Source organism: Vicugna pacos, chromosome 23 (assembly GCF_048564905.1).
Source record: "Vicugna pacos chromosome 23, VicPac4, whole genome shotgun sequence".
Taxonomy (NCBI): domain Eukaryota; kingdom Metazoa; phylum Chordata; class Mammalia; order Artiodactyla; family Camelidae; genus Vicugna; species Vicugna pacos.
In genome coordinates, this window is record NC_133009.1 from 5,414,483 (window position 1) to 5,437,676 (window position 23,194).

At 56.2% G+C, this 23,194-nt stretch overlaps 1 protein-coding gene across 2 annotated transcripts; it reads left to right on the forward strand.

Annotated features, from left to right (window-relative positions):
- Window positions 1–1,300: 1,300 nt before the first annotated feature.
- BLACAT1 (BLACAT1 overlapping LEMD1 locus) lies at window positions 1,301–17,577 on the forward strand. Of its 2 annotated transcripts, none has more exons than XM_072948360.1 (2): window positions 1,301–1,396; window positions 15,889–17,577. In XM_072948360.1, exon 2 carries the CDS (start codon window positions 15,927–15,929, stop codon window positions 16,026–16,028), a length of 102 nt encoding a protein of 33 aa, XP_072804461.1. In that variant the 5' UTR covers window positions 1,301–1,396; window positions 15,889–15,926; the 3' UTR covers window positions 16,029–17,577. The 2 variants fall into 2 exon arrangements, with proteins under 2 accessions (XP_072804461.1, XP_072804462.1); XM_072948361.1 differs by lacking the exon at window positions 1,301–1,396 and adding an exon at window positions 10,550–11,952.
- Window positions 17,578–23,194: the final 5,617 nt, after the last annotated feature.

Below are 23,194 nucleotides of genomic sequence, written 5' to 3' on the forward strand. Positions count from 1 at the left end.
GAAGAGAGCAGATAATTTATTCTCTAATCCCGGTTCGGGTGCCGGGCGCTGGCGAGTGGCGGGGGCTGGGATGGGGGGGGGTCTCCTCTTCTCCTCTCCCCCTCCCTCCGGCCGCCCCCTCCCCGCCCCTGCCGGCTCCCGGCTCTCGGCTCCCGGCTCTCGGCTCCCGGCGCGCACACACACATTTCCTGACAATTAGCGAGCACACCTTGGCCGCGCGGCCTCCGGCGCCGCCGCAGCTTTTGTCTCCCGCCCGCCGGGCTGCGAGGCGCGGGCGCCTGGGCGCGAAGTTGCGGCTCGGACGCGCTGCTCCGGAATGCCGCCCGCCCGCTGCCGTCGGGGGGCGCGGAGTGGGGGGTGGGGGGAGAGGGCCGGGCAAGCTGGCCCCGGTGCTGGGGGGCTGCCAAAGAGAGGAGAAGAGAAGAAAAGTAAGGTAGCGCTGCCCCCTCTCCCTTTGTTATAATCCTGAGTGTGTGCGGGCGTGAGCGCGCGCGGGAGTGTCTGTGCGCGAGTGTGTGCCTCTGTGTGTGCGCGGGTGCGTGCCTGTGCGCGCGCGCGTGTGCAAATGCAGGCCTGCGTGTGCGGGTCGGGACCGGCCGGGGGCGGCGGGACCCGAGGGCGCCAGGCGGCTTTGCCCGAAAGGGAGTTGAATCGCGTCCCGGGTCTTTCTCGCTTGGTCCGGAACTCGGGCGCGCGAGCAGGTAGCCGTCCCGCTCTCGCCAGCTTCTCAAAGGACTGAGCTCGGAGTTTGTTCACAGACAGTCACTGCGCGGGGGGGCGGCGCGGGCCTGGGCCCGGCCTGCGGGCGTGGGGTGAGTGGAACCTCCCGCCGAGGATCTGCCCGGACCGCAGGGGGCGCGCCAGGGGGGTCTGCGGGCTCTGAGAGTGGCGCCGACGCCGCGACGTTGCCCCCTGGCCCCAGGGTGGGAGCTCGCGGTGGCCACTGCGATCCGGTGGAAGGCGCGAGGCTGAGGAGGTGGCTGGTGGGGCTATGGAGGGAATGGGAGGCGGCTAGACGAAGTCTGTCTAAATGCCAATTCCCTGAAGTTCAAGAGCATCGGTTGTCATTTCATACCTTAATGCATATTTATGCTGCGCCGAAATAGGCTTCATAATTAACTCCCGGAGCAACCGCAGAGGTTAAAGGGGCCCCGAAGATTTGTGCATTGATTGGGTACCACGGCGGTGTGTGCGTGTGTGTATGTGTGTGTGCGCGCGCGTGTGTGTGCGTGCGCCCCGTGCGAACCCATTGAGAAGAATAATTATTTTTCTCCACTGGAAGCTACAGCAGAGAATCAGACAAGGAGTGAAGAGAGAGAGAGAGATTGCAAAAGGGAGAGAGGGAGAGAGACAAAGGAAGTGAGTGCAAGAGAGGAGACGGCTTAGCATCCGAACTGTGAGTACTGAGCGAAAACAAATAGGCAGAAAGTGCTGCAAACCCCTGGGCCGGGTTGAGGACCGATCGGCTGAGGAGGACCGGTCTCTTCTCCGGGGGGTTTGACTGGGCGATGAGGGGATCTTGAGGCTTGGGCGGACTCCAGGATGCGGGTTCAGGCACTCACCTGAAAGTCGGCGCTGACCAGCCGCGGGCTGCGTCAACCTGCCGCCCCAGATTCGCCAAAGGGAAGCCCCCCAGCTCCGCCCCCATTGTCTTTGTTCCCTTTAAAGGTTTTTGCTGCTGGTGGGATTGGGGCGGGGGGTGGGGTGCGGAGGAGTATGAGAAGGAGCTAGAGCCCTGGTTCAGGAGGTAGCCGAGTCTCCCTCTCCCGGCGGGGAGAAACCCGCTTTGGGTGCCTCCCTGCTTTCCTTTACCCCGTGGTATGGGGTGGGATGGGGACGGGGCTATAAATGAGGCAGGGATCAGGACTTTGTGACACCTGTGCATTTGTTTGGCACTAAGACGGGAAAAGCAGAGGTGTTGGGTACCCCTGGGGCAGAAGTCCTCAGGAGCCAGCTTGGGAGGCTAGAGAAGCCATTTCCTTGGGCAAAACCATCAACTCTTGGCCCTGGGTCCTCCTCCCACCTCCCTCCTCAGCCGTAGGGCACTTGCATCCTAAGAGGGGCTGGAGCTGGAGGCCGGCCAGGGAACAGGAACGCTGGTCTGGGTGGGGGCAGGGGAGACAGCTATGGAGAGGATAGCTGCTCCCTTTCCTGAGAAAGGGTCCATGGCTGGATGCCCCTAGGGAACCCAGCTGGCCACCAGCCCCTGCCTCTACCAAACTGGTCAGGAGAGGGCGCCTGGGGGCCCCAGGGAGAGCCCTCCCTTCCTGACCGACATTCCACAGCCTTGCTTTGGAAGCACTAGCATCCTGCTCTCCCAACCCTCATTAACAAATTCTTCTTCAGGTTTGATTTTACTTTTTCCTGGTGGCTTTTCAGTGTCGCTTCATCTGCCAGTGAACAAGTTAGCCCAACTTAAGCCTTAAGAAGCTAACTTTGGAGAGAAATTTGGTTCTTTAGAAGCTGGGATGGGAGCCCCAGGACTGGAGAGCTCTGAATTGATTATCCTCTAAGAAGCCCCCTTGGGGAGCAGTTTTGGTGGCCTGCAAACCCCGCTTTCCTCCTCCAGAAGGACCCAGCTGCGGCTTGGGGCTGGGAATAGCTTCTATCTCAGTCACTCAGTTCCAGCTTCCCACCTCCCCATGGGGCCTGTCACAGTCAGGAGAAAGAGGAAGATCTCTCTCTCTCTCTCTCTCTCTCTCTCTCTCTCTCTCTCTCTCTCTCTCTCTCTCTCACACACACACACACACACACACAGCCAGCCAGCCAGCAGGCAGCACTTCCAGGCAGTGGTGTTGGGCACCCTCTGAGACTCAGAAGGGCTCCCCTGCTCATACCCCTCCACAAACACACACACACACACACACACACACACACACACACACGAGAATATCCATCAAATTAGGGAGGGCTAAGTTCATTTTATTCCCAGAAAAGGCAGTGTGAAGGCTCTGGGTGGTGGGAGAGACCACGCGCAGGGCGGTGGGACTGCTCTGAATGCAGTCATGCACATACACATCTGGGCCTGTCTTCCCAGTGGACTGCCCGCTTGGTGGCTGTGCCTTTGCCAGTGCTGTCTCCCGGTGTCCAGCACACTGCCTGTCCGTATGTGCTCAGTGCGTGTTTGCAAAATGAAGGGCTGCCTGCAGACTTTTTCCCCACTGTTTATCTCTGCCTGCCTCCTCCTCTGAGAGGTACTCCACAGGGGCTTGGGAGTGCCCAGCTGTGGAATTCTCTAGGCTGGACCACCATCACCCTATGTGAGTTGAGGAGGGCATGGGAGGAAAGGAGAAGGGGGAGGAACAGGGCCTGGGCGAGGCATTAGAACCTTTTGATGTTCATGAACTGCTCAGGTTGAAATGCAGGTGAGTTTGCGAATGACCCATTATTGTATTCTTTTTTAACAGCCTGACTGCTCTCAGGGGCAAAACTGTGGCCCAGGTCCTGTGCTTGGGAAGGCTGGATCCTGGTGACATAAGTGCTTCCCTGTGTTCTCCCTCTCACAACCAGCCGTGGAGCTGAGTAGAGATCAGACGCAGGGGCTGGAAGGGTCCAGCCTGTAGAGACCCACCCCCCAGCTTCTGCCCCTGCTCTCTCCTTCCCTAGACTCTCTCTGCCTTGATTGCCCAAGACTATCACCAGGTCTCCTTCGCCTTTCCTAAGAGCCCATGGACCCTGTCAGGTGGGGCGCTCCCTCTGCCTGAGAAGGCCCAGAACTGAGGCTCCTGAGACAACTAGAGAAAGCCCTTGGGAAAAAGAAAATTCATGCCTGACCGCTCTGCTTTCTTAGTCAGTGGAGCAACATCCTTCCTCCCGACCCTGGGTTGTGGGGGGCTCCCAAATCAGTGACTGAGAGGGAACCTGAGCTGATCATACTCTGGAGTAGAACCAGAGCTGGGGGACAGAAGAAATTTGAGCCATGGGGATGGCTACTACCTCGGGGTATAGAAATAGAATTGTCAGCCTGCTCTTGGTAGCAAGCACACTGCTGGTCTGGCTCAGGTCTGGAGAACAGTATATGGGAGGCTGCCTGGTCTACCTAGAACTAGTCTTCCCCCAGAGCAGTTCTGGGTCGGGGCCTGTACCCACAGACGCATCCCAGCTCCAAATCTGGAGGCCTTTTCAGGGCAGAGGTGGCAAAATCAAACCACTGAGGCTCTTCTGAAGTGTCAGCAGTATTTCACTCCCGTGGTGGGTGGAGTTAGATGCCAGGGTGACCACAACCTGCCCCGCAACAAGAACCCTCTTCCCAGAGAGTAGAGGCATGAGGGAGCCCCAGGCTCGCCAAGCCTGAGATATGGGACAACCTAGGTCTCTTGCCTTTGCTTCCAAGCTTCATCATTCATTCATTCAACAAATCTGTACCTATATCGATCAGCCAACATCCTTAGAATCATGGATATGCTTCTGGTTTACTCTCCTCCAGGTGAGAGTGTGTGGGATGGTCAGAGTGAGTGCCTCCTGTTCAGTACCTTCCTCATGTCCTGGTTTGTTCCCGCCACGGGCAAAGAGGCAGGCTGCTGGGCTCTAAGCACCCCCTAAAGTCTATGAAAAAGTTCCAAGAGGAGAAGTCAGCTCCAATGTCGATTCGTTGTCTTGGAGTCAATGGGACATTAGGTTTGCTCTAACTTCCTTCCAGGGGTAAGAACCCCTTCCATGCTTACCTTTTCTTGAGCACCTACTGTGTATCTGGCTGTAGTCTGAGCAGTGGTTGGACACCTGGTGTTTGGTTTCCTCTGGTGGTGGGGAGTGTACTGGAGCATTCTAGTTCGTCAGTCTTTTCTGGGTCTGAGTCCAGTCTGTACCCCCCCCCCCGCCCCTTACTTCTGTGGCTTTCTCTCCTCTGGAGGGCAAATGGCTCACTAGCCCCGCCTCCACTCCTCTCCTCATCCGGTTTACCTTCAGCTGGAACCCTCTCCAGCCTGAGTGCCACGATGTAGGCTGAGAATCAGAGTGACTGTGTGCCCTCAAAGGGAATGGTGGTGCTGGGGGCTGCCAGAAAGGGAGTTGCTGCAGGCTATTCGCCAGTGAAAGCCTTCAGTTTCCAGGCTGGACCTCTGTTCTCCAGCAGGTGTGGGCATCAAGGGACTTATTACTGGAGAGGGGACGGCACACCTGCAGGGCCCTTGGAGTGTCTACTCTTGGGTCAGGCAGATCACCCTGAGGGGACCAGCAGGAGGTCAGGGATCCCTCAGGTCTGCTCTCTAGCTGACAGCCGGCTCCCCCATCCCTCTCTGCTTCCTCCCATTCTGCATGTTTTCCACTGCAGCCCTCCACTTTCCTTCGTCAGCATTCTTCCTTTCCCAGCTCTCTCCTTTCTCTCTCTCAGCCTTCTCCCGCCGTCTTCTCTAAAAGCAAAAATGCCCACCCAGCCTCTGCAAGCCTCAGTTTTCTCATCTACCAAATGGGGCCAATAATAATAGTGTTTGCATTAACCGGATGATTATAAATAACAGAGGCCTAGTACGTGCATGACACATAGTTTTCACTCAGTAAAATATTAGTTCCTTTCCTGTTTTTTCCAACGTAATTTCTCTTATGTTTCCATTTGCTATCACCGCCTTTCCCCTTTCACAATTTCTCTTAGCGGCTCTGTTCTGTTTCTCCCAGTTTCGTCTCCTCCCTCCCTCTGTTCTGTCTCCAGCCTTCTTTTCCCCTCTCTTGGATGCCCGCATGCCCCCCTCCCCCCGTGCGCCTCCCTCCCCCAACTCCTGCCACAGGCTGGCGGCTGGGCCCAGGCTGTGTTGACAAGAGGAGCAGGGCTGGAAGGGCTGGTGGCTGTCTCCGCTTCTCATTAGAGGCCCAAGAATGTGTGGAGTCATAAGGGACAATGAGAGCCAGCAGCAGGAAGAATGAGGCCTCTGTCGGGGCAGGAGAGGTTTCACAAACCCTCCGCTCGGCTGAGTGGGAGCACCTGGGGGCCAGGGAGGGCTGGGAACTCCAGCGGTGGAGAGGCGGCCACAGGTGGTAGGCAGGGGCAGCTGGCAGAGCTTTCTGGAGTCTAGCATGGGAATTCTTAGCATCTGTTGGCATTTCTGAGGGGAGCTCAGACCTCAAGCGTGACTGTCTCTTTCCCTGGAGTGGCCCATCTTGGAGAACAGGGCCAGGGAAGCCAGAGAGAACTCCCAGTGGCCTGTGAGGCAGCCCATGAGGTGGCCCATACGCACTGCTCCTTGTGCTGCCTGGGCCGCACCCAGGCCTCGCCCCGAGCAGCGCTGCGGAAGGTTGGGAGGTAGTCACAGAGGAGACAGGAATAGCGGGGTGGCCCTAGCTTGAGGAGGGTGAATCCTTGGGGTTCTCACCAAGCAGTGGCTTTTCACTAGAAAGCAGATCCTCAGGACTGGAGGGAGCAGAAGAGGAGGTGAGGCCTAGTGACCTCTTTCCCCTTCCTCCACATTCCGAGGAGCTCTGGACAGGCCGTTACCTGAGACTTGATAGCTGTCTTTCCCCTCAACCTCCAGTCCTTCTGGCCCCAGAAACGCGGTGGGGAGAGACCCCCCCCTTCTGGAAATTCCTTGGGGCTTGTCAGGTGGGCTGGGGCTGGCAAGCAGGCCAAGGGCTGAGCCTTTCCTGAGCCCAGGGCCAGGAAGCCAGGACTGGATCACCAGCTGTGCCAGGAATCCAAGGGAAGTCCAGTTGAGGGTGGGTGGAGGGGCCCGACTTGAGCCGGTCTGAGGATCTTTGAAACAGAAAGACGGACAAGAGTGGGAGCAGTGGATGCAGAGGAACACAGAGTTGGGGGGTGAGCTTGGAGAGGAGCGAGGGCTGCAGAAGCGGGGAGGGGCAGTCGGGCAGGAGAAGGGGCCTCCAGGGAGCCGCCTCAGGTCTCCTGCCAAAAATTAAACCATAAAAAAGCTGGAGGGGAGCAGCAGGGGAAGGAAGGAGAGAAAGGAGATGGGGCGGGAGGGAGGAGACAAAACAGCCCCTCCACAGCAATAGCCCGGCAGGGGGACGGGAGTAATACATGGCTGGTTCAGAGGGAGTGAGATCAAAAGCAAGTAGATACAAGAGGTTTGTGCTTCAGCGACCAGACAGCCAGAGGCTCAATGAGACCTTTGTTACCCAGGCCCAAGTCAAGGCTGAAGGAGTACCTGACCTCCCCCGCCTGCCTGCACGCCCACCGGCCACTGGGCTGGGGGAGGGGCGGTCAGGTCTTCGCCAGTGAGTCAAGTGGAGCTGGGCACAGCTCAGACCCGGCCAGCGGTGGGCGGGAAGGGGGAGGAGGCTTGCCCTCACGGGGCTGGGCCTGGAGCTTCTAGGGGCAAGTGGAGGAGTGAGTGGCTGCCCACAAGGCAGGAAGTGGCTCTGCGGGAATTGTCAGGGAGACTGGAGGGAGAGGGGGCCTCGAAGGGCCCACCAGGTGAGCTGCCCCCTGGGCCCCACTCCGTAGCCCAGTGTCCCTTGGGAGGGGACTGTGGTCATTCTGTTTGGGGCCCGCAATGTTTTGCAGGTCTTGAGTCTGGGACTTGGGGGCCCAGGGGAGAGGAAGGGAGGGAAAACCAGAGGCTTCTGGGGTTAAGGCTGATGACCCAAAGTTCAGGGGGGGGAGTTTGGCCCCAAGATTGGGCAGGACTGGGGTGTGTGTGTAGATGTGCGTGCGCTGTGTGCTATTCTGGGGGAGAGTAGGGCGCCCAGTTGAAGGAGGTCCCTCGGGCCCGGGTCCTGCAGAGAGCCAGTGAGCCTGCCCCTGAGGCTGGGTGGAGGACTGAGGTGGGGTTGCAGCTGCTCCCTGGCAGAGACAGGGTCTGACCTGGTCCATTCTGGGGGGTGTGGGGGGTGTGGGTCTCAGAGAAGTCAAGGCCAGGCTTGGGGAGCTGAATCCCCTGGGGCTTCCCTGAAACTGGAGTTCCTTGCACTCCTCTCCTTCAAGGCTGATGCATGCCCACTACTGACCCATCCAGGGACAAGGAGTGAAGAGATGTCCTTGTGCTTAGAGCACATCTTTTCCAGGGTCCTGAGACCTTGGTTCACCTTGATGCAGCTCTTCAGCCTAGTCCTGGGGATGCTTGTGCTAGCCACCATATCCTGCCTAGGAGAGAGGCAGAGCGCTGAGAACCCCCTCCCACAGCATCACCCAGGGACGACTCCAAAGCTAGCTGCCCTCAGCTGGTGAGGATTCCAAGGTCAGGCGCTTTTCCTGCCTCCACTTAGGTCTGAAGACAGAGATCCGCCCCTCGTTTTGTGCACCACGCAAAAATGGACGCAGTTGGTGGCCACCAGGACGAGTTGAGGAAGTGCCGGCCAGCTCCCAGCCTTGGGAGTGCTTGAGAAATTTGTTCACTCTGCTAAAGAAAAGGCAGGCCCCCCGTTTGCCTGCTTTGCTTCCTGGACTGGAAAGGGTTAAGCTTTGTAAGGAGAGAGTCTAATATGGGACTGGTCCTGGGCACCCTGCAGTAGCATTGAAAAGATCCGGCCTTATTCTAAAGAGGAGGAGGTAGTTAAGGACCCTGGGCAGGGGGCTGGAGGCTAATTAAGGAAATTCGAGGAGGTCCTTTATGGCCAGGAAGCCACCCCTCCTTAAACCCCGGAGTGAGGCTCATTGTGTGGGGCCTTTGTAGGGCAAGAACTGGAAACTCATTACTGGGGTGGCTTTAATGCTTCTGGGGCCCTGGGCAGGTGGTGGGGGGATGTGACCTGGGGGGCCCAGTGCTTCAGGGGAGGCAGTGTGGGTATGTGGGTGGGGTCGGTGAGGTGAGTGCAGACTCCCCAGGTACCCCCAGCTCCCTGCTTGCTTTTGAGATTCCTGCTGCTGGAACCCCTCAGCTCTGCTGTGGCCTATGGCTTTTCATTCCTATGTGATTACTGTTCCAAATTCATGTAGGGCTAAAAGCCATGGGCTACAGTGAGGGGCCTGCTCCTTCTCCTGCCGCAGCAGCGTCTCCCCTCGGAACAGGCTTGGAGGCAGCCGCAAAGGGGACACCAGTAGGGGGCTCTGCTTGGGGACTGGCATGCTGGGGATCTGGTAACCTGGGGTCTGGGGCTAGGCTGTGTGACCTGGGCCAAGTCAATTCCCTTCTCTGAACCTGGTCTCTCACTCTGAAATGAACAGACTGGACGAGGGATTCCAGAGGGAGAGTCTACCTGAGGATGGAGGGAGACGTTCAGGGGCACTGGGGTTTCTGAATCCCTTCCTTTCCCCCTTGCCAAGTCACTGAGGCCTGTCTTGCGCTCAGAGATTTGGCGGCTGGAGTCAGGGGCACTGGACCACACAGCTTTCGGGCCTTTGCTCAGTGCCTCCAGGACAGCCTGTGCTTCTTGGCCTTGCTGACTTCTCTGTGGTGAGCTCGGAATCCTCAGCCTTTTCCTGTGTAAGAGAGATTTCGGGACTTCTCAGTGGCTGACATGAGCGAGCTCAGGCTAGGGAGAGGAAATTCAACAGAGTGAAACTAGGAAAGCAGCCGCTCCCCATGGGCTGCAAGTCGGAGCCCAGGGTCCCTCACTCCTGGCCTGCTGCCCTGTCCAGGCATTTGCCTCCCTCCTTCTGGGTCTGTGAATGGTACCTGCCCTCCCCGTTCTCTCCTGCCTGTCACTCATCTTGCCTGGCTCCCCATGCCTAACTCCATCTCGGCCACCCTGGAAGACTCCAACAGATGGAAAGGAAGCAGTCTGGCTGGAGCAGCAGAAGAATCACCCTTGCCTCCCCTCCCCTTCCAGCCCCTGGTCTGTCTAAGACCACTAAAGAATCAAAGTACTGTATTTGGTGTTCAGAATCAGGAGGCAAGTTACTTACAATGTTTCGAGCCCTCAATTTCCCTGGCCAACATTCACCTAATACCTGCTATGTACCAGGCATGATTCTAATCCATCTTAGCTGTGCTAACTCATTTAATCTTGGAAACAATCCTTATGAAAAAGGTTATTATTATCCCATTTTACTTATGGGAAATCCGAGGTATAAGAAACTGGCCCGAGTTCACATGGTTAAAAAGGGGCAGTGCTGGGACTTGATTCAGTGCTCTTGCCACATCGTGCTGGAAGTTGGGATGCGCTCACACTAGAGCTGCCTCTCACCAGGTCTGCACTGGATGTATGTCCCCAAACTGGCCCCATGGTCCAACTCTAATCACCTTTTCTCCATCACCCATCGTGGGTTTTCCTTTTCCAGCAGGAGCAGAGCCGGGGGGGGGGGGGGTGGAATCAAAACAATAGGAGAAGCAAAGAGAAAGCCCGAGCCAGCTGGGTTTTTGCTGTGTCTCAGCAAGCCACTTCCCCTCTCGCCCCAGCGTAGATGATGCAAGAAAGGGATGAGAAGTTGTCAGGGTTTCCCACTTTCCCTCTGGGTTCTCTTGCCCAGAGCGCAGAGGTGGCTAAGCACCCCCCTCGTCCAGCTGCCCCCTGCTCAGAATGAACCTGTCCTATGCCTTACTCTGCCCTGAGCACATCCAGGCACCTGACTGGCTTCTCGCTCCCCATCTCCTAAGTGAAAAGGCCCCCTTCCTGCCTATAACTGAACCCCCCAGGGATCTGATTACGCAATTTGCCAGGAAAGCCCTGGCACTGGGCTGGGCCTGGGAAGAAAGGGACAGATGACCCCTTCAAGGATTCTTATGGCTCCCTGAAGCTCCAGCAAGACAAGGTCAGGCTCTCAGTAGGGGTTGCTGGGTAAATGTTGAACACACTGTGAGCTGGGAGAGCAGGGGGATAGGGTAGAAGCCGTTTGTTGCAGGGATCAAGAGCAAGCCCACAATTCAGGAGCTCACCTGAGACAGTCTCACCTTGCCGAGCCGGGCCTGCGGTACTTCTGGGGCTGCAGAGTTGCATCTCCTTTCTCTTGTCCGTCTCTTGGCCACTGCCAGCAGGGCAGGCCTGGAGGAGATATGCAATTATGTATTTCGCATAATTGTGGAACTGAATTGAATAGGCAAGCTGGCCTCGTGCCCTCTCCCGGAGGATTCACAGATCAGAGGGCTGCGTCTGTCCTGTCCCCTGCCTGCAGACAGCTGAAGCCTAAAATATTCTGAGCAATCTAAGTCTTTTTCACAGCCTTCAGAGATTCCCAGCATAAGGCCTCCCTTGGGAGAGCGGGCCCGTGTTTAACACCGCTGAGATTCAAGTGAATCTCTCTGGCTGTATTCGTCCCATTTTTAGGGGAAATGGAGTTGGACTGCTAAAACTCTGCTTTCTAAATGCAAGGACTGTCAGAAAATCTCTGTCCCATCTTTAAAAGGGGATAGCACCAAAGTTTGACCCCTGGGGGCCCTTCTGGCACTGACAGCCTGGACCACCACATCACCCTGTCACACTAATGACCCCAGTCATGCTTGTGATGACCCTTGGGGTGGGCCAGCTGCAGCCAAGCAGGCCTGGAAGACCCTAGAAACCAGGGCATAAAGACAATTCAAGACTACATGTTCTGTGGCCATGACCCACAAGTCCTTCAGAACCACTGGTAAAATCGAGGCTGCCCTTGCAGTTTTGAAAAGTGGGGGGAGCTTCCTCTCTGGGTGGGCAAGCAAGAAACAAAGCGGGGCTGGCCTGGGCAAGCCATCAAAGGCAGAGGGGACCTTGACTCCAGATTCCAGGCCAGAGGCTAGAACTTGGTCCCAAGCAGGCCAAGAAGGAGTTAATCTCCAAGGAGAACTGGGCTTCTCCCAGACTAGAAGCCTGTGCCCAGCTCTGCTGCTGCCAACTCCGGGCAGAAGTCCTGGGATCTGTAGTTTGTGCCGCCACCCACCCCTGGCCTGCCTGTTTGTCAACACAGTGATGGAGACTACAGTTCCCAGAAACCTACAGAGGCCAGGCTTTGGGGGAAGGGGTGGGGTGTGAGGCTCCAAGGCAGCAGGAGGGAGAGGGAGCGGGGAGGAGGTGGGGAGAGAAAACCCAATTCACTCCTTTCCTTTTTAATTCTTTCTCCTGGTGTGTCTGCTCCACCGCCCGAGCTAATCCCCCAAATCCGGTCTCCTAAGCCGCAGCTGCTTCCCTTCGCTGTGATGAATGGCTCGGGGAGGGAAGGTGAATTCATATTTTAATTACTGAAGCGCGGTGCTAAGGGGAGCTGGGGAGGGGGGTGGACGGCTCAGCATTGTTCTGCAGGCGTGAGGGCCCCCCTCCTCACTGGGTCATTTCTCTTCTGCCCTTTACCTGAGGTGGGGGTGGGACTGAGTGAAGCTGGGAGTGCCTTGCTGGAGGCTGCTCTGCTGGGAAGAGGAGGGGATGGGGAGGGGATGGGAAGGAATATATCCCTTTTTTGTTGGTCAAAGAATTCCTGGCTTGTCCTAACAGTTGTAAATATCTTCCTACCCTTCTAACCCCCACTGCCACCCACTCTGGTGAAGGACTTTGCCAAAATTTGAGACACCTAGGAGTTTGTGGTCTGCAAGCCTGGAGCCCTAGCTTTGGCCTCATCTTAGTTTCTAGCCAGCTCGAAGTTCCTCTTTCCTCTTGGTTCCTCCACCATGCAAGCGGTCTCTGACCCACTGCCCCATTTTTGCTGAAGGTGCCAGAATTGGAGGGCCCTGGAGGGTGTCTGCGGGGTCCTCCAAGAGAGGGGTGGGGGTGAGGGATAAGGGAAGGGGTCATCGGGGAGGCTGGGGAACCTCCTGGTGGCTGGAGATGATGCCCTGTGAGTTGGCAAGACTCAAAGCTGACGGCCAGAGGATCTTATCTGTCCCATACCCCAGACCATCTTGGACCTGAGCTGGGGAAAGGCTAGAGAGGAGGATGGGAAAGAAACCAGGGCCAACAGCTTGCAGTCAGATGCAGCCAACCGTGAGATAGCAGGCGTTGGTCCAGCGTTCACCTCCCTGTCCTCCCTATTCTGGGTTTGGGGGACTGTTTTTCACATTCTTAGCCCCTCCTGAGCTACGGGCATGGATATTGAGGTCGAGGTCGGAGGGGGAAGCTGCAGAGTGGGTGGGGTGATTTCCACCGTGAGCACAGATGAGCGGGGAGTGCCCCCAGGTGTGGGTCCACTGGCTTCATTGAGACTCCCGGCCCCTGCCCATTTCAAATGTTCAGACCCTTTCCCCTCAAGTAGAAGTAGCAAGAGGAGGTTTATCAGGACCTGACTTCTCCCTCCGCCAGGGAGCCCTCCAGCGAGTGCAGGAGCACTCTGCCCAGTGTGAAGAGATGAAGACAGGGGGACAGAGACCACAGCCCGGGCAAACGGGGCCGCAGGATCCCGCTGGTGGGGCAGAGGGAGTCTGAGGGTGGAGGAGGGAAGCCCACAGCAGGAGGGACACTGAAATGGGATGGGGTTTTCCGCCCCTTGTCTCTCCACCGCCAGGGCTGGCCCGGGGACCACCAATAGAGCCCAGGCTGCCTCCAGGGCTTGGAGTCGTGCACCTTGCAGTGACGATCCTGCGGGCCCTGGTAGGGACTGAGGACAACCAGACACTTTGGATCAAAGACCTGAGCAGAATGCCCGGGGTCCCCTTAATACACCCCACCCCACCTTGGAAACAAAGACCTGGCTTTCAGACACCCCTAGGGAGCCAGGTCGCAGCCCCAGCCCAGCTTGTGAGTGGCTGTATTTGGCCCTCCTTCTCTGTGAGGAGTGGTTCCCAGTTCCTCCCCCAGCCCCACCCCCCTGACAGCACGGGGAGAAGTCAGCAAGTTCTTATCTTTCCCAAAGGGATGCAGGGAGGTACCGTCACCTCAGGAGCTACATTTGTGCTGTTTTTAAGAAAGCGGGCATTGGAGGGCAGGTAGGGTGGGGAGGGACGAAGATCTATGCACCCTGGGACCAGAGACCATGGGGTTGGGGCTGGGGGTGTGATGGTCAAAGGCACGTGCCTGGCTTGTTTTAGCTGTGAATTCCTTCCCCAGATCAAATTTGTTGTGCCTGCTGATTCCTCCCCAGATGCCTTTCCTGTAATGGTGGGGATGTTTTATCAATAGTACCCCTGATATATACCGCACCCCCCAACCCCAGCCAAGAAAGCGTATGCATCACAATTACTGATAACAAGAAAACCCACGGGCTCTCCCTCCCTTCTTGCTAAGCAGGTTGGGATTCTGAGTACCCTTTCAGTCCCTTGGCTTTGGGATCTAAGTGTTAAACACTGAAATGAGGAAATGAAGGCCCAGAGAGGTACAGTCACTTGCTTAGGGTGACACAGCATGCCAGCGTCAGAGCCAAGAATAGAACCCAGGCCACCTAAGCCCCAGTTAAGATTCCTGTCTCTCTCTAGGTTTGTCACGGGAGGGATCCGGAGATAGGTGCAGTGGATAGATCTAGAAATATAGTAGTTGTGTCTCGGCTCTGTCTATATATACCCTAGAGATTGCTCTCTGCTCTCTATATATACTGCAGGAGGGTGGGTGTGTGGATGGTGCTGGAAAGCGGGCGATTAAATAACCAGTCTACCTACCCATGCTGACTCAGGCTGGGCTTCCTGCCCACCCAGCTGGGCCATTGGAAATGCATTGCACCTATGAATTACAGTCATTAGCTGTATTACCAGGACACTGAGGCGGGAGGGAGAGGCGAATCCTGACAGGAGCCGCTCCACCGTGGCCACTGTGCTTGGTAAGGGCTTGCCACCTGGGCCCTCTGCTCTGCCTGGAGAAACACGAGGCAAGTATGTCCAAAGGAGCAAGATTGGCCAGATCTGTGGAACTATCCAGAGAGCCACCCACCTGGGCCTGCCAGGCTTCTCAAATGCCATGGAAACACTTTGCAGGTGTGCCTAGCACGTGGGGCCTGGGGCATCCTCTGCAGTCTCTACTGCAAGCGGGGCTGGGGCAAGGACAGAACTTCTGCTTCCCTATTCCACACCCCTTCCTCGCGGTGTCTGGGCTGCTCCAGTGTTCTTCCTGGAAAGAGAAGTGATTCAAACCAGGCCAGGACACAGGCCCGACCTCCATGCAGGGTACCGTCCTTTGTACCCAGCTGCTCTGCTGCAGCTGAACTGAATACACTTCTGCTCCCTCCAGGGTTGGCCCAGGGGCCGGGGAAGGGCCGAGAAATGAGCTGGAGGGATCTGTGGGTGGTTGAGGCTGGGGAGACATAAGCCAGTGTCTGGAGAAACGGGTACTCACAGACTGAGAGCTGATCTGAAGCCCCCCTCCATGCCCAGCCTGACAGCCGCAGAGACCAGAGGGCCCCTGTGATGAGGGCTGTGTCAGCTAGAGGTAGGGGCCAACACGCCCAGCTGGGGTAAGTCCAGCCTCAGCCTCTATCTCAGACTGACTTGTGCCAGAGAAGAAACCTTATCTGTACCCTAATGTTCTCACCTCCCAACCCCTTTGCCCAGCATAGGTGCTCAATAAAACAGCCTGTTTGCTAAAAGACCTCTCTGCTGCCTGGTCTCTGCGTGAGGAGGATGGGGATTTGCGTTGCCCAGAGCTGTCAAAGGAAGCACCTTATGGCCCCTATAGATTTCGCTGAGGAGGTCAGACAGGGGCTGTCAGGGAAGGGAGGAATTCCAGACTCGGTTCCAGGTTATCAAAGTAGAAGCCGTGTTGGACGAGGGACTTTCTTCAAGGTCCCCAAAGTTCCGCACTTGAATCATCGGTCTGTGTGATCGGAAGGAGTGAGTGGGAACCCCCGTCTCTAATCTGTGTGAGGTGGAACAAGCCAGAGCTCCCTCTGGGCCGGCTGGCTGCCTGTTCCCAGCCACAGGTGTGTGTGTGTGTGAGGAGGCGAGGCGGGGGTGGGGGTGCCCACGGCTGGGGCTTTCTCTTCCTACCCTGGACTCTCGGGCTCCAATTGGAGGAATGACATCAGCTCCACAGAGATCAGGAAACACTGAGGTATCAAAGAGGCTATTGTTTGGTGGCGGGTCCCCTCCCCCAGCCGGTGCGAGAGGTCTAGCAGGGCCTGGGCAGCTTCAGGGAGCGGCAGTGACTCCCCAGGCCCGGAGGCCTCTGGGATGTTAACCCCAGCTCGCTTCTCTCTCCTGCCTTTCTCCCGCCCCCTCCTCCTCCTCCTGCCTTTCCCTGCAGATCTCCTCTGGTGAGCAGCCCCCAGCCTGGCCTAGGGCATGCCCCAGTTCACTTTCGCTTGCTTCTGTGGCCTCCACGGTTTCTGCAGGATGAAGAGGAAGAAGGAGGAAGTTCACAGAGAGCGGGAAACGGCGGTGTGAGCTGACCCAGGGCCGTTTCTTCAGCCCCCAGCGGGTCCCAGGCCTGGGGCGCCCACTTCTGGCTGAGGCTTGGAGCAGGACACTCTTCTCAGGCCACCTGGCCACCTGATTCCATCTAACCTGAGGGCGCCAGCCTCCTCCAGCCCCGGAGTTTCCAATCCGGTCACACCAGGGGAAGCCCAGGACCAGCTGTGTGACTTCCAGAGACCCAGAGGCCCCAGGAGTGGACTTTCTTCCTGCCCTGAGGGCTCCAGGGACTTTGCTCAGGGTAACTGCTCCCATGAGGGACCCGCCGTTTGGGCCTGGAAAGCTGCCGCTAAATAGGAAACTGGCTGCTCTGCCAGAGAAGCTCCCAGTGGCTTTGACCCTGGCGGAGGCCTCGGGCCAGTGGGGGTGTGAGACAGACCCCCTCCAAGCCCAGGATGGAGTCTCTGCTGGGCTCCTGGGACCTGGCACAGAAGCCTCCGCAGAGCCCAGAGCTGCATCCACGAGAGTGTGGCTGAGAGATGAGTCCTCTGCCAACCATCCCCTCCCAGTGTCCCTCTGGGCCAGGCCTGAGGGAGGCAGCCTGCTTCTGAGTCGTGTGGCTGCGGAGGGACAGTGAGGGGCAGGGCAGCCGTCCTCGCCTCCGCTCGCAGCCGGCTCTGGGTGTCCCTCTGTCCCGCTCTCCTCCACACTCCAGAAAGCAGCCTTCCCGCCAGTCTGGCCTGTCTGCCCACTCACTTCCACCATGTCCCCTTGGGGGGGCGCTCTTCCCCAGGCCCTGGCTCCCCTCCTCAGGGACTGTATTCCAGGCCCCTCCCTTCATTCTCCTAGGTCCTTGCCCCACTCACCTGCCTATTCTCAGAAGCCATGGGGGGAAATGCTTGCATGTGGTGCCCTTTGGGGACACCCTGCGGGGGAGGCCCTCGAAGACTTCCCTTGACTTTTCCCCTAATCTCACACCCCACCCCACCCCGACATCAACCTTCCAGGGTCAGTCTCTGGCCCCACTCTCAGCCTTTTTCCTGATGGTTAGGAAGCAAACGAAAAACCATCTCCTCCTTTCTTCTCTTCCTTCCTTCCTCCCTCCTCCCATTTTGATATCACTTGGCTTCTGTCACTGTGCCTGGACCTCTCAGGTGCTAGAGGGTCACACAGACGGCAGCGCAGCCACAGAGACATTTAGGCAGATTCTGTAGCTTTAGCAAGCCTGCTCTATTTCATCACCGGGACAGTTCAGGCCAGGAACAAAGCCAGATCCCCTCTGGCGTCCAGGGACAGAATAACCTTCCAGACACATAACAAGTGACCTGGGTAGAGGAGGTCAGGGCCCCAGGACAGGAGGGGCTGTGCACCTCTTTCCTTGGAATGGAGGCCTCTCTAGTGGTCTGGAACGGCAGGGGACCTCTGCTGGGTGGTCGGGAAGCAAGGGCGCATCCCATCCCGGCAGCTTTTGCCTGTCACACTCACGCCCCGCACTCATGGGCATTTCCTGGGCTTTTGGCAGACTTGGTGGGATCCAGGTCGTGGCGAGGCAAGAGCACAGCTGAAGATCTCACTCCTCCCATCCTCCACCCCCCTCCTTTGCCCCTCCCGCCCAGCCCCAGCCTTCCACAATCTGTTATTTCCTTTTATATCCAAAGAATTATAAACAGAAGTCCTTCCCTCAAGGAAGCAGCAACAAGGGCCAGTGGGGTCACAAGGGACAGAAGAAAAACTCCCTGGTTCTTTGGCCTCTTGGACAGTAGAGGCCTCGGAGGAGGCAAAGAGATGGGCAGGAAAGCTTTCCAGGGTCTGGACTGAGGAGGGAGAGCCTGCCTTGAGGGCAGGTGCGTCCCTAGCGGTTGCCCGTGAGGCTGCAGCCCGAGGGAAGTCACTCCTGAGGCGGAGGATGCAATTGTATCTCCGGATAGAGGGGTGTCGGGTGTTCTGTCCTGACCACATGGGCTCACCTGCAGGAAAGGTCAGGAGAGGGGAACGCACGCGGGAGGGGTGGCAAACGAGAGCTTTCCCCCTGTGCGCTCAGGCCTGGCAGGGATTTCAGCCGCAGGGGTTTGGCAGTGAGCTGGTTCAGAGAGCCGCTGCCCCCAGGAGAACTCCATTAGCTCCAGAGGGATACTGGATACCCTGAGCCCCTGCTGTGGGAACATGGAGAGGTCCCAAGGTCAAGTCCCAGCTGTGCCTGCAGACAACTGCCCCTGGCCTCCAAGCTGTGGCCCCTTTCCCATCCGGGGCTAAGGTTGAGGCCAACGCTATAGCGGGATAGGAGACAACAGCAGCCAGACTCGCCCCACAATCTGTTTTCCCTCCGTTTCCTTCTCAGGGAAATGGGGCCTTTGCTCCTCTCAGCATCTCAAAGGTGAGCCCAGGGGAGAGGTTCAGCCCAAAAAGGCGGAAGCAGCCCTGGTGTCCAGAGCCCATGAGCCAGGCACCTGACTTACAAGGCTTCTCTTCCTCCTGTTCCTCTTGGGGTCTGGGGGGTCTGGCCGCCTTGTTTCCTGCGCTGAGTCTCATGCCTTCCTAAAGGTTGGATTGGACTGTTTTGTTCCCCCTTTTTCTAATTCCCTCCTCTCTGGCGTCTCTCCCAGACCCTGCCATGAGGAGCTCTAGGTGAAGCAGAGGGTGCATGAGTTCCGGATTCTTGCCATGTGGCACTCAGTCCTTCTTGGAGACTAGTGGGAGGCCTCAGTTTTCCCATCCATAAAAGGGAGAACTCCCCAGGCCCATTTCCCCTCTTGTGTTGTGGGCTGCTGAACCGGAAGGGGGGTCGGGGGGGATGAAGAGATGTGAAGGGTACTTGAGGCTCTTGTGACTTGAGTGTTGTCTGGGACCCTGGGGCCCGAGGGGCTTCTTGTCTCAGGTTGAAATCTTTTTATTAGAATGTTATTTCCTTCTCCATTTCCAGGGAAGGGCTTTTTGAATGTAGCACATGGGTCAATGGGAATATATAGGGAGAGAGTTATTTTTGAAAAAAAAAAAAGCAATAATTTAACTAACTGAAATATGCACAAGGTAGCACAATGGGATGCAAAAAAGCATTAAGGTGGGAGCCAGGTCTCCCGGGTTCTAGCCCTGCTTGCACATTGATGATGCTGTGACCTTAGGCTAATGTCCCATTTCTGAGATGTAGTTTCCTCGGGTATAAAGAGGATGCTGCACTAATGTCCTCTAAGGCCCCTCTGGAGTCCAGGGCTCTGTGGGTCTGAGAAGTTGAGGTTCAGTGGAGCTCAGGGCCATGGGACCAGAGGGGTTGCAGGTTTCCTGCGCTCCAGCTGGTGTGCTCTGTGCACATAGCAAATGTGTGGGGAGGGTGGAAGGGAGTGATCGGGGAGATCTAAGAAAAGGTGGGGGAAGTGACAGGCAAAGCCATGGCACCCAGAGCTGCTTCTCCAGCTAGAATCTCCCAGCACTCCCTGCCCGGGGAGCCGGGACGCCCTGCAAGTCTGCCTCTCCCACTTCCTGTAGCCGGGACAACAACTCCAGGCCCTGTCTGGGCCAACCCAAGTGCCACTTTTGTGCACGTTCTCTTACACACGCACACACTCACTCTTCGCAGGTATATCTCAAGGACCCCTCCCTGCACCAGTTTATGTAAAACCCTTTGCACCTGCTGATGAGCCCATCTCCGAGCTGACTGATCCAACCCACCTTATTACCTTGCCTTCTGCAAGGAGAAGTGCCTCAGGCTGCAATCTGCTGTCTACAGACTGAATGTGCATCTTGCCCAGTGGTTTGTGATGTGCCAGTGGTGGCAGGCTGATGACCGTCTTTGGATGGAGAGCTCCAGTTTCCTAGCACTCCGCCAATGCCATGACTAACTCCTGACCCCGGCAACTTGCTTCCTGTCTTCCAGCCTCTATAAAAGGTGGCAACGAGACCCATTTCCTCCCTACCTCACAGGAAGGCTTGCATTGCCAGGGTACATTGTATCAGATGTGTCCAGGTGTGGCTTGAACTTTTGGAGACAGACACCTGGTTAACAACCACGAAGATGGGCTTTCAACTAGAAAAGGAAATTTCAGGCTTCAGTTTGGTGGGCTCCTTGCAGGCTGGTCCAGAAAGCCTGGTGTTTACCCTGAAGGTAGTTGCTGTATCCAGCAGGTGATGGGACTGACACCACCACCAGAACCAAGAACCAGAGTCTGTTCCCAGAGGATGAATGCTCCAGCTCTCAGACACAAGAGCAAGAGGAACAGCAAGAGATAATTGTCCCGCCATCGCTTCCCAAAACAAACAGCTCCCTAAGGCCAAGTCTCTGAACAATGGAGTAGCAGGGGAATGAATCCTCTAGCCTCCAGGCTGTACCCCAAGATCAATGCCCACCGTGCTGGGCTGTGGTGGCCAGTCCTACCTGGGATCAGAACCACAGACCATGAAGACTAAACAGAAACTTTGGCTGTTCACAGGGGAACCCAGGAGGTCATGACCATCCACCACGAGGGTGGAGTGTGAGGGGTACCGTGGACATCCCTGGATGAACTTGTTACACGAAGGAAGAAATCCTAAAAACCAGGAGCGCCCCCCAAAGTGGGCAGCCACTCTGGCAGAAGCTGCAGGCTTTGGAATTCAAGGGTTTCCTAGTGGGCTACTGGTCAGCTTCCCTCCCCTTGGGCAGCCTTCCCTTCTCCCTCAGCTCATTCCTGTGTTCCATCCCAGAGGCGGGAGGAAGGCTGGAGGGGGAGATGGCAGGACCCAGAGATCCTCAGGACTCTCCCAGCCTTCGTTGCCATGGCAACATGGCTATTTTTATCCCATTGTTCATGATGCTCAAAGCTCTGACTTTCTCTGCTCCAGAGAGGCCAGGCTGGCTTCTGCCTTCATCCTTCAATGCAGCACCTTCTCCCGGAGGCCTGAGAGGAGAAAAGAGGAATGGAGGCAGCCAGAACCCAGTGGGTCACCCCTCAACCAGGGGAACTGTTTGATAGTGCTTTGCCTCTGCACTTTCGAGCTTCTGGATTTCTAGCTGGCTTAGGCGCTCAGCTTTATATTTTCAAGGAGATCCTAACTCCCCATGGTCTCCCTGAGAGGCTGCTCCCGAGAAAAAAGGAAGAGCTGCTGCTTGCAAAGAGCTTTTCCCACACAGCTCTGACACTCAGGCGGCTGCCCGCCTTGGGAAAACCAGACCTGGTTCTGAAGAATGTCCTGTTGGTACAAGCCAACCCCCAGCCCCTTGAAAGGGATTGGAGACCTAAGTTTGGTTAATTCACAATCAGATACACTTAACATAACTCCCTAGTCCCTAAACTGGTACATCCCTTTTCATCTGCCCATCTGCCAAAGAACTGGGGCAATTGGGCTTCATGTCTTCGTCCAGTCTTTATGCCCAAAGCCAGTCAGCATACATTCTCCAGACTAGAAAGCAGGCTCATAGGTTCCTCTCCTTCCCTCCCTCCCACACAGCCTTGTTTCTCTCCAGAGGCTTGAGGTCTTCAACTTTGACGATGCTCTTGAGGTCAGGGTTTTATAAAAGGATTTCTTGGTCCATCCTCCTTGGCCCAGCCTCTGGTCCTCTCCCTATGTCCCCATCCCAGTGGCAAGGTACCCCTAAGGGTCAATGGTGCTAACCTTCCCCACCTATATGCTCTGATGGTCAGTGAGATTTGAGCCCAGCAGCTGGGGTGGCTGGGTTTGAAGGGAGCATTTCATGCACATCCTTAAGACCATGACCTTGGAGACAGGTCCTGGTCTTAACCCAGTAAAGTAGCAATTGTGTTGTGTCGGGCTCCTGCACTGAGGTTCCACCTCAGCTGAACTGACTCCTGGATGGTTAATTTTTCTGGGGTGGCTGGAACCCACGTACCAAGCCTCTAATTGGTTTCATTTTGGCTCAAGACGCATGGTTTCCCAAATCTATGCACCTGGAGTAAGCACTTTTCGGGTTGCCTCGGAAAAGCATGCCGGCAAACGCTGCTCTGTTAATTGCTGTAATAAACAGACTTTATTGTATCCCTTTGCAGTAAATGAATTATGTTGTCAGGGTAGATGGGGCATCCGTGTTTATTTCGCACTGTGATACACTGCAGCAGCGGAAACTAAACATTTATTTCCACCAACTCTGCTGGGAAGACAGGAGACTGGGAGGAAGAGAAGCATAGACATAAAGTGGGGTGATGGGGCCTGAGGAAGCTTTGGGAGACACACTGAGCCCCCGGAGCTGTGAGCCTTACTGTGCTATCTAGAAATTGAGGGAAGGCTGGCCTCCTGTCTCCTAGCATCTCAGAGAAATAGTAGGGTAGATCTGGCTGGAGGAGATGGGGTGGGAAACAGGGAAGATGGTCTACGGCTATAATAAGAGCACATAGACATAAAGGTGCTTTTATTTTTTACAGGAGAATAAAGACCTTTAGCTGGACTTTTCAGGACTATTGACAGAACAAATGAGAATTTTCAGACTTACAAGGAGAAAAAGATGCTATAAGATGGCATAGTATTAAGAAAAAGAATTATTATATCATATAGTATGTGAGTTATATATCAATAGAATTATTTTAAAAGAATTATTATATCATAACTCTGCTTTGATTGGAGGGCCAGAGATTCCAAATTATCACTGAGGCAAGGGGTCCTGGGTTGGGGGGAGCAGAAAGCTAAAGCCATCTAACCCCAAAGAGCATCCTGGAAGGTATGCAGTGGCTTGGGACAGGATAAGGCTGAAGCGTCACAAGCTGTGCCTTAGTTTAGAGCAGTGGACTGGCTGCTCCTGAGGGGTCACCCCTCCTCCCTGTGCAGCCACCATAGTGCTAGCACATAAGCACTCAGTAGTGGTCATGGAAATGGGACAGATAAGTGCCCCACACCTTTCAGTATTCAGGAGTCAGCTGAGATGCCTGCCTCTGGCCCTTCTGCTATCAGTACACCTTGTGTGGGGAAGCGTGAGCTGTGCATTGTTGCAATTCAATCCATCCCATCAACATTGAGTCCCGACTGTGCCAAGCCCTCTGGGAAGAGCTGCAGGAGAAACACAGGGAAAGCAGACATTGCCCTGCTTCTGGAGGAACTCACAGTTTAATAAAAAGCAACATGCCGAGGCTTGAAGGATGCAAGATGCCTTAGGCAGAGTAGGAACAAAGTGCTTTGAGGCGTCAGGAGCCTGAGAGCTGTAACTGGAGAATGGGGAGGGATCAGGGATGGCTTCACAGTGGAGGTGGGATTTGAGCTGAGACTTGAAGGATGGAAAGGAAAGT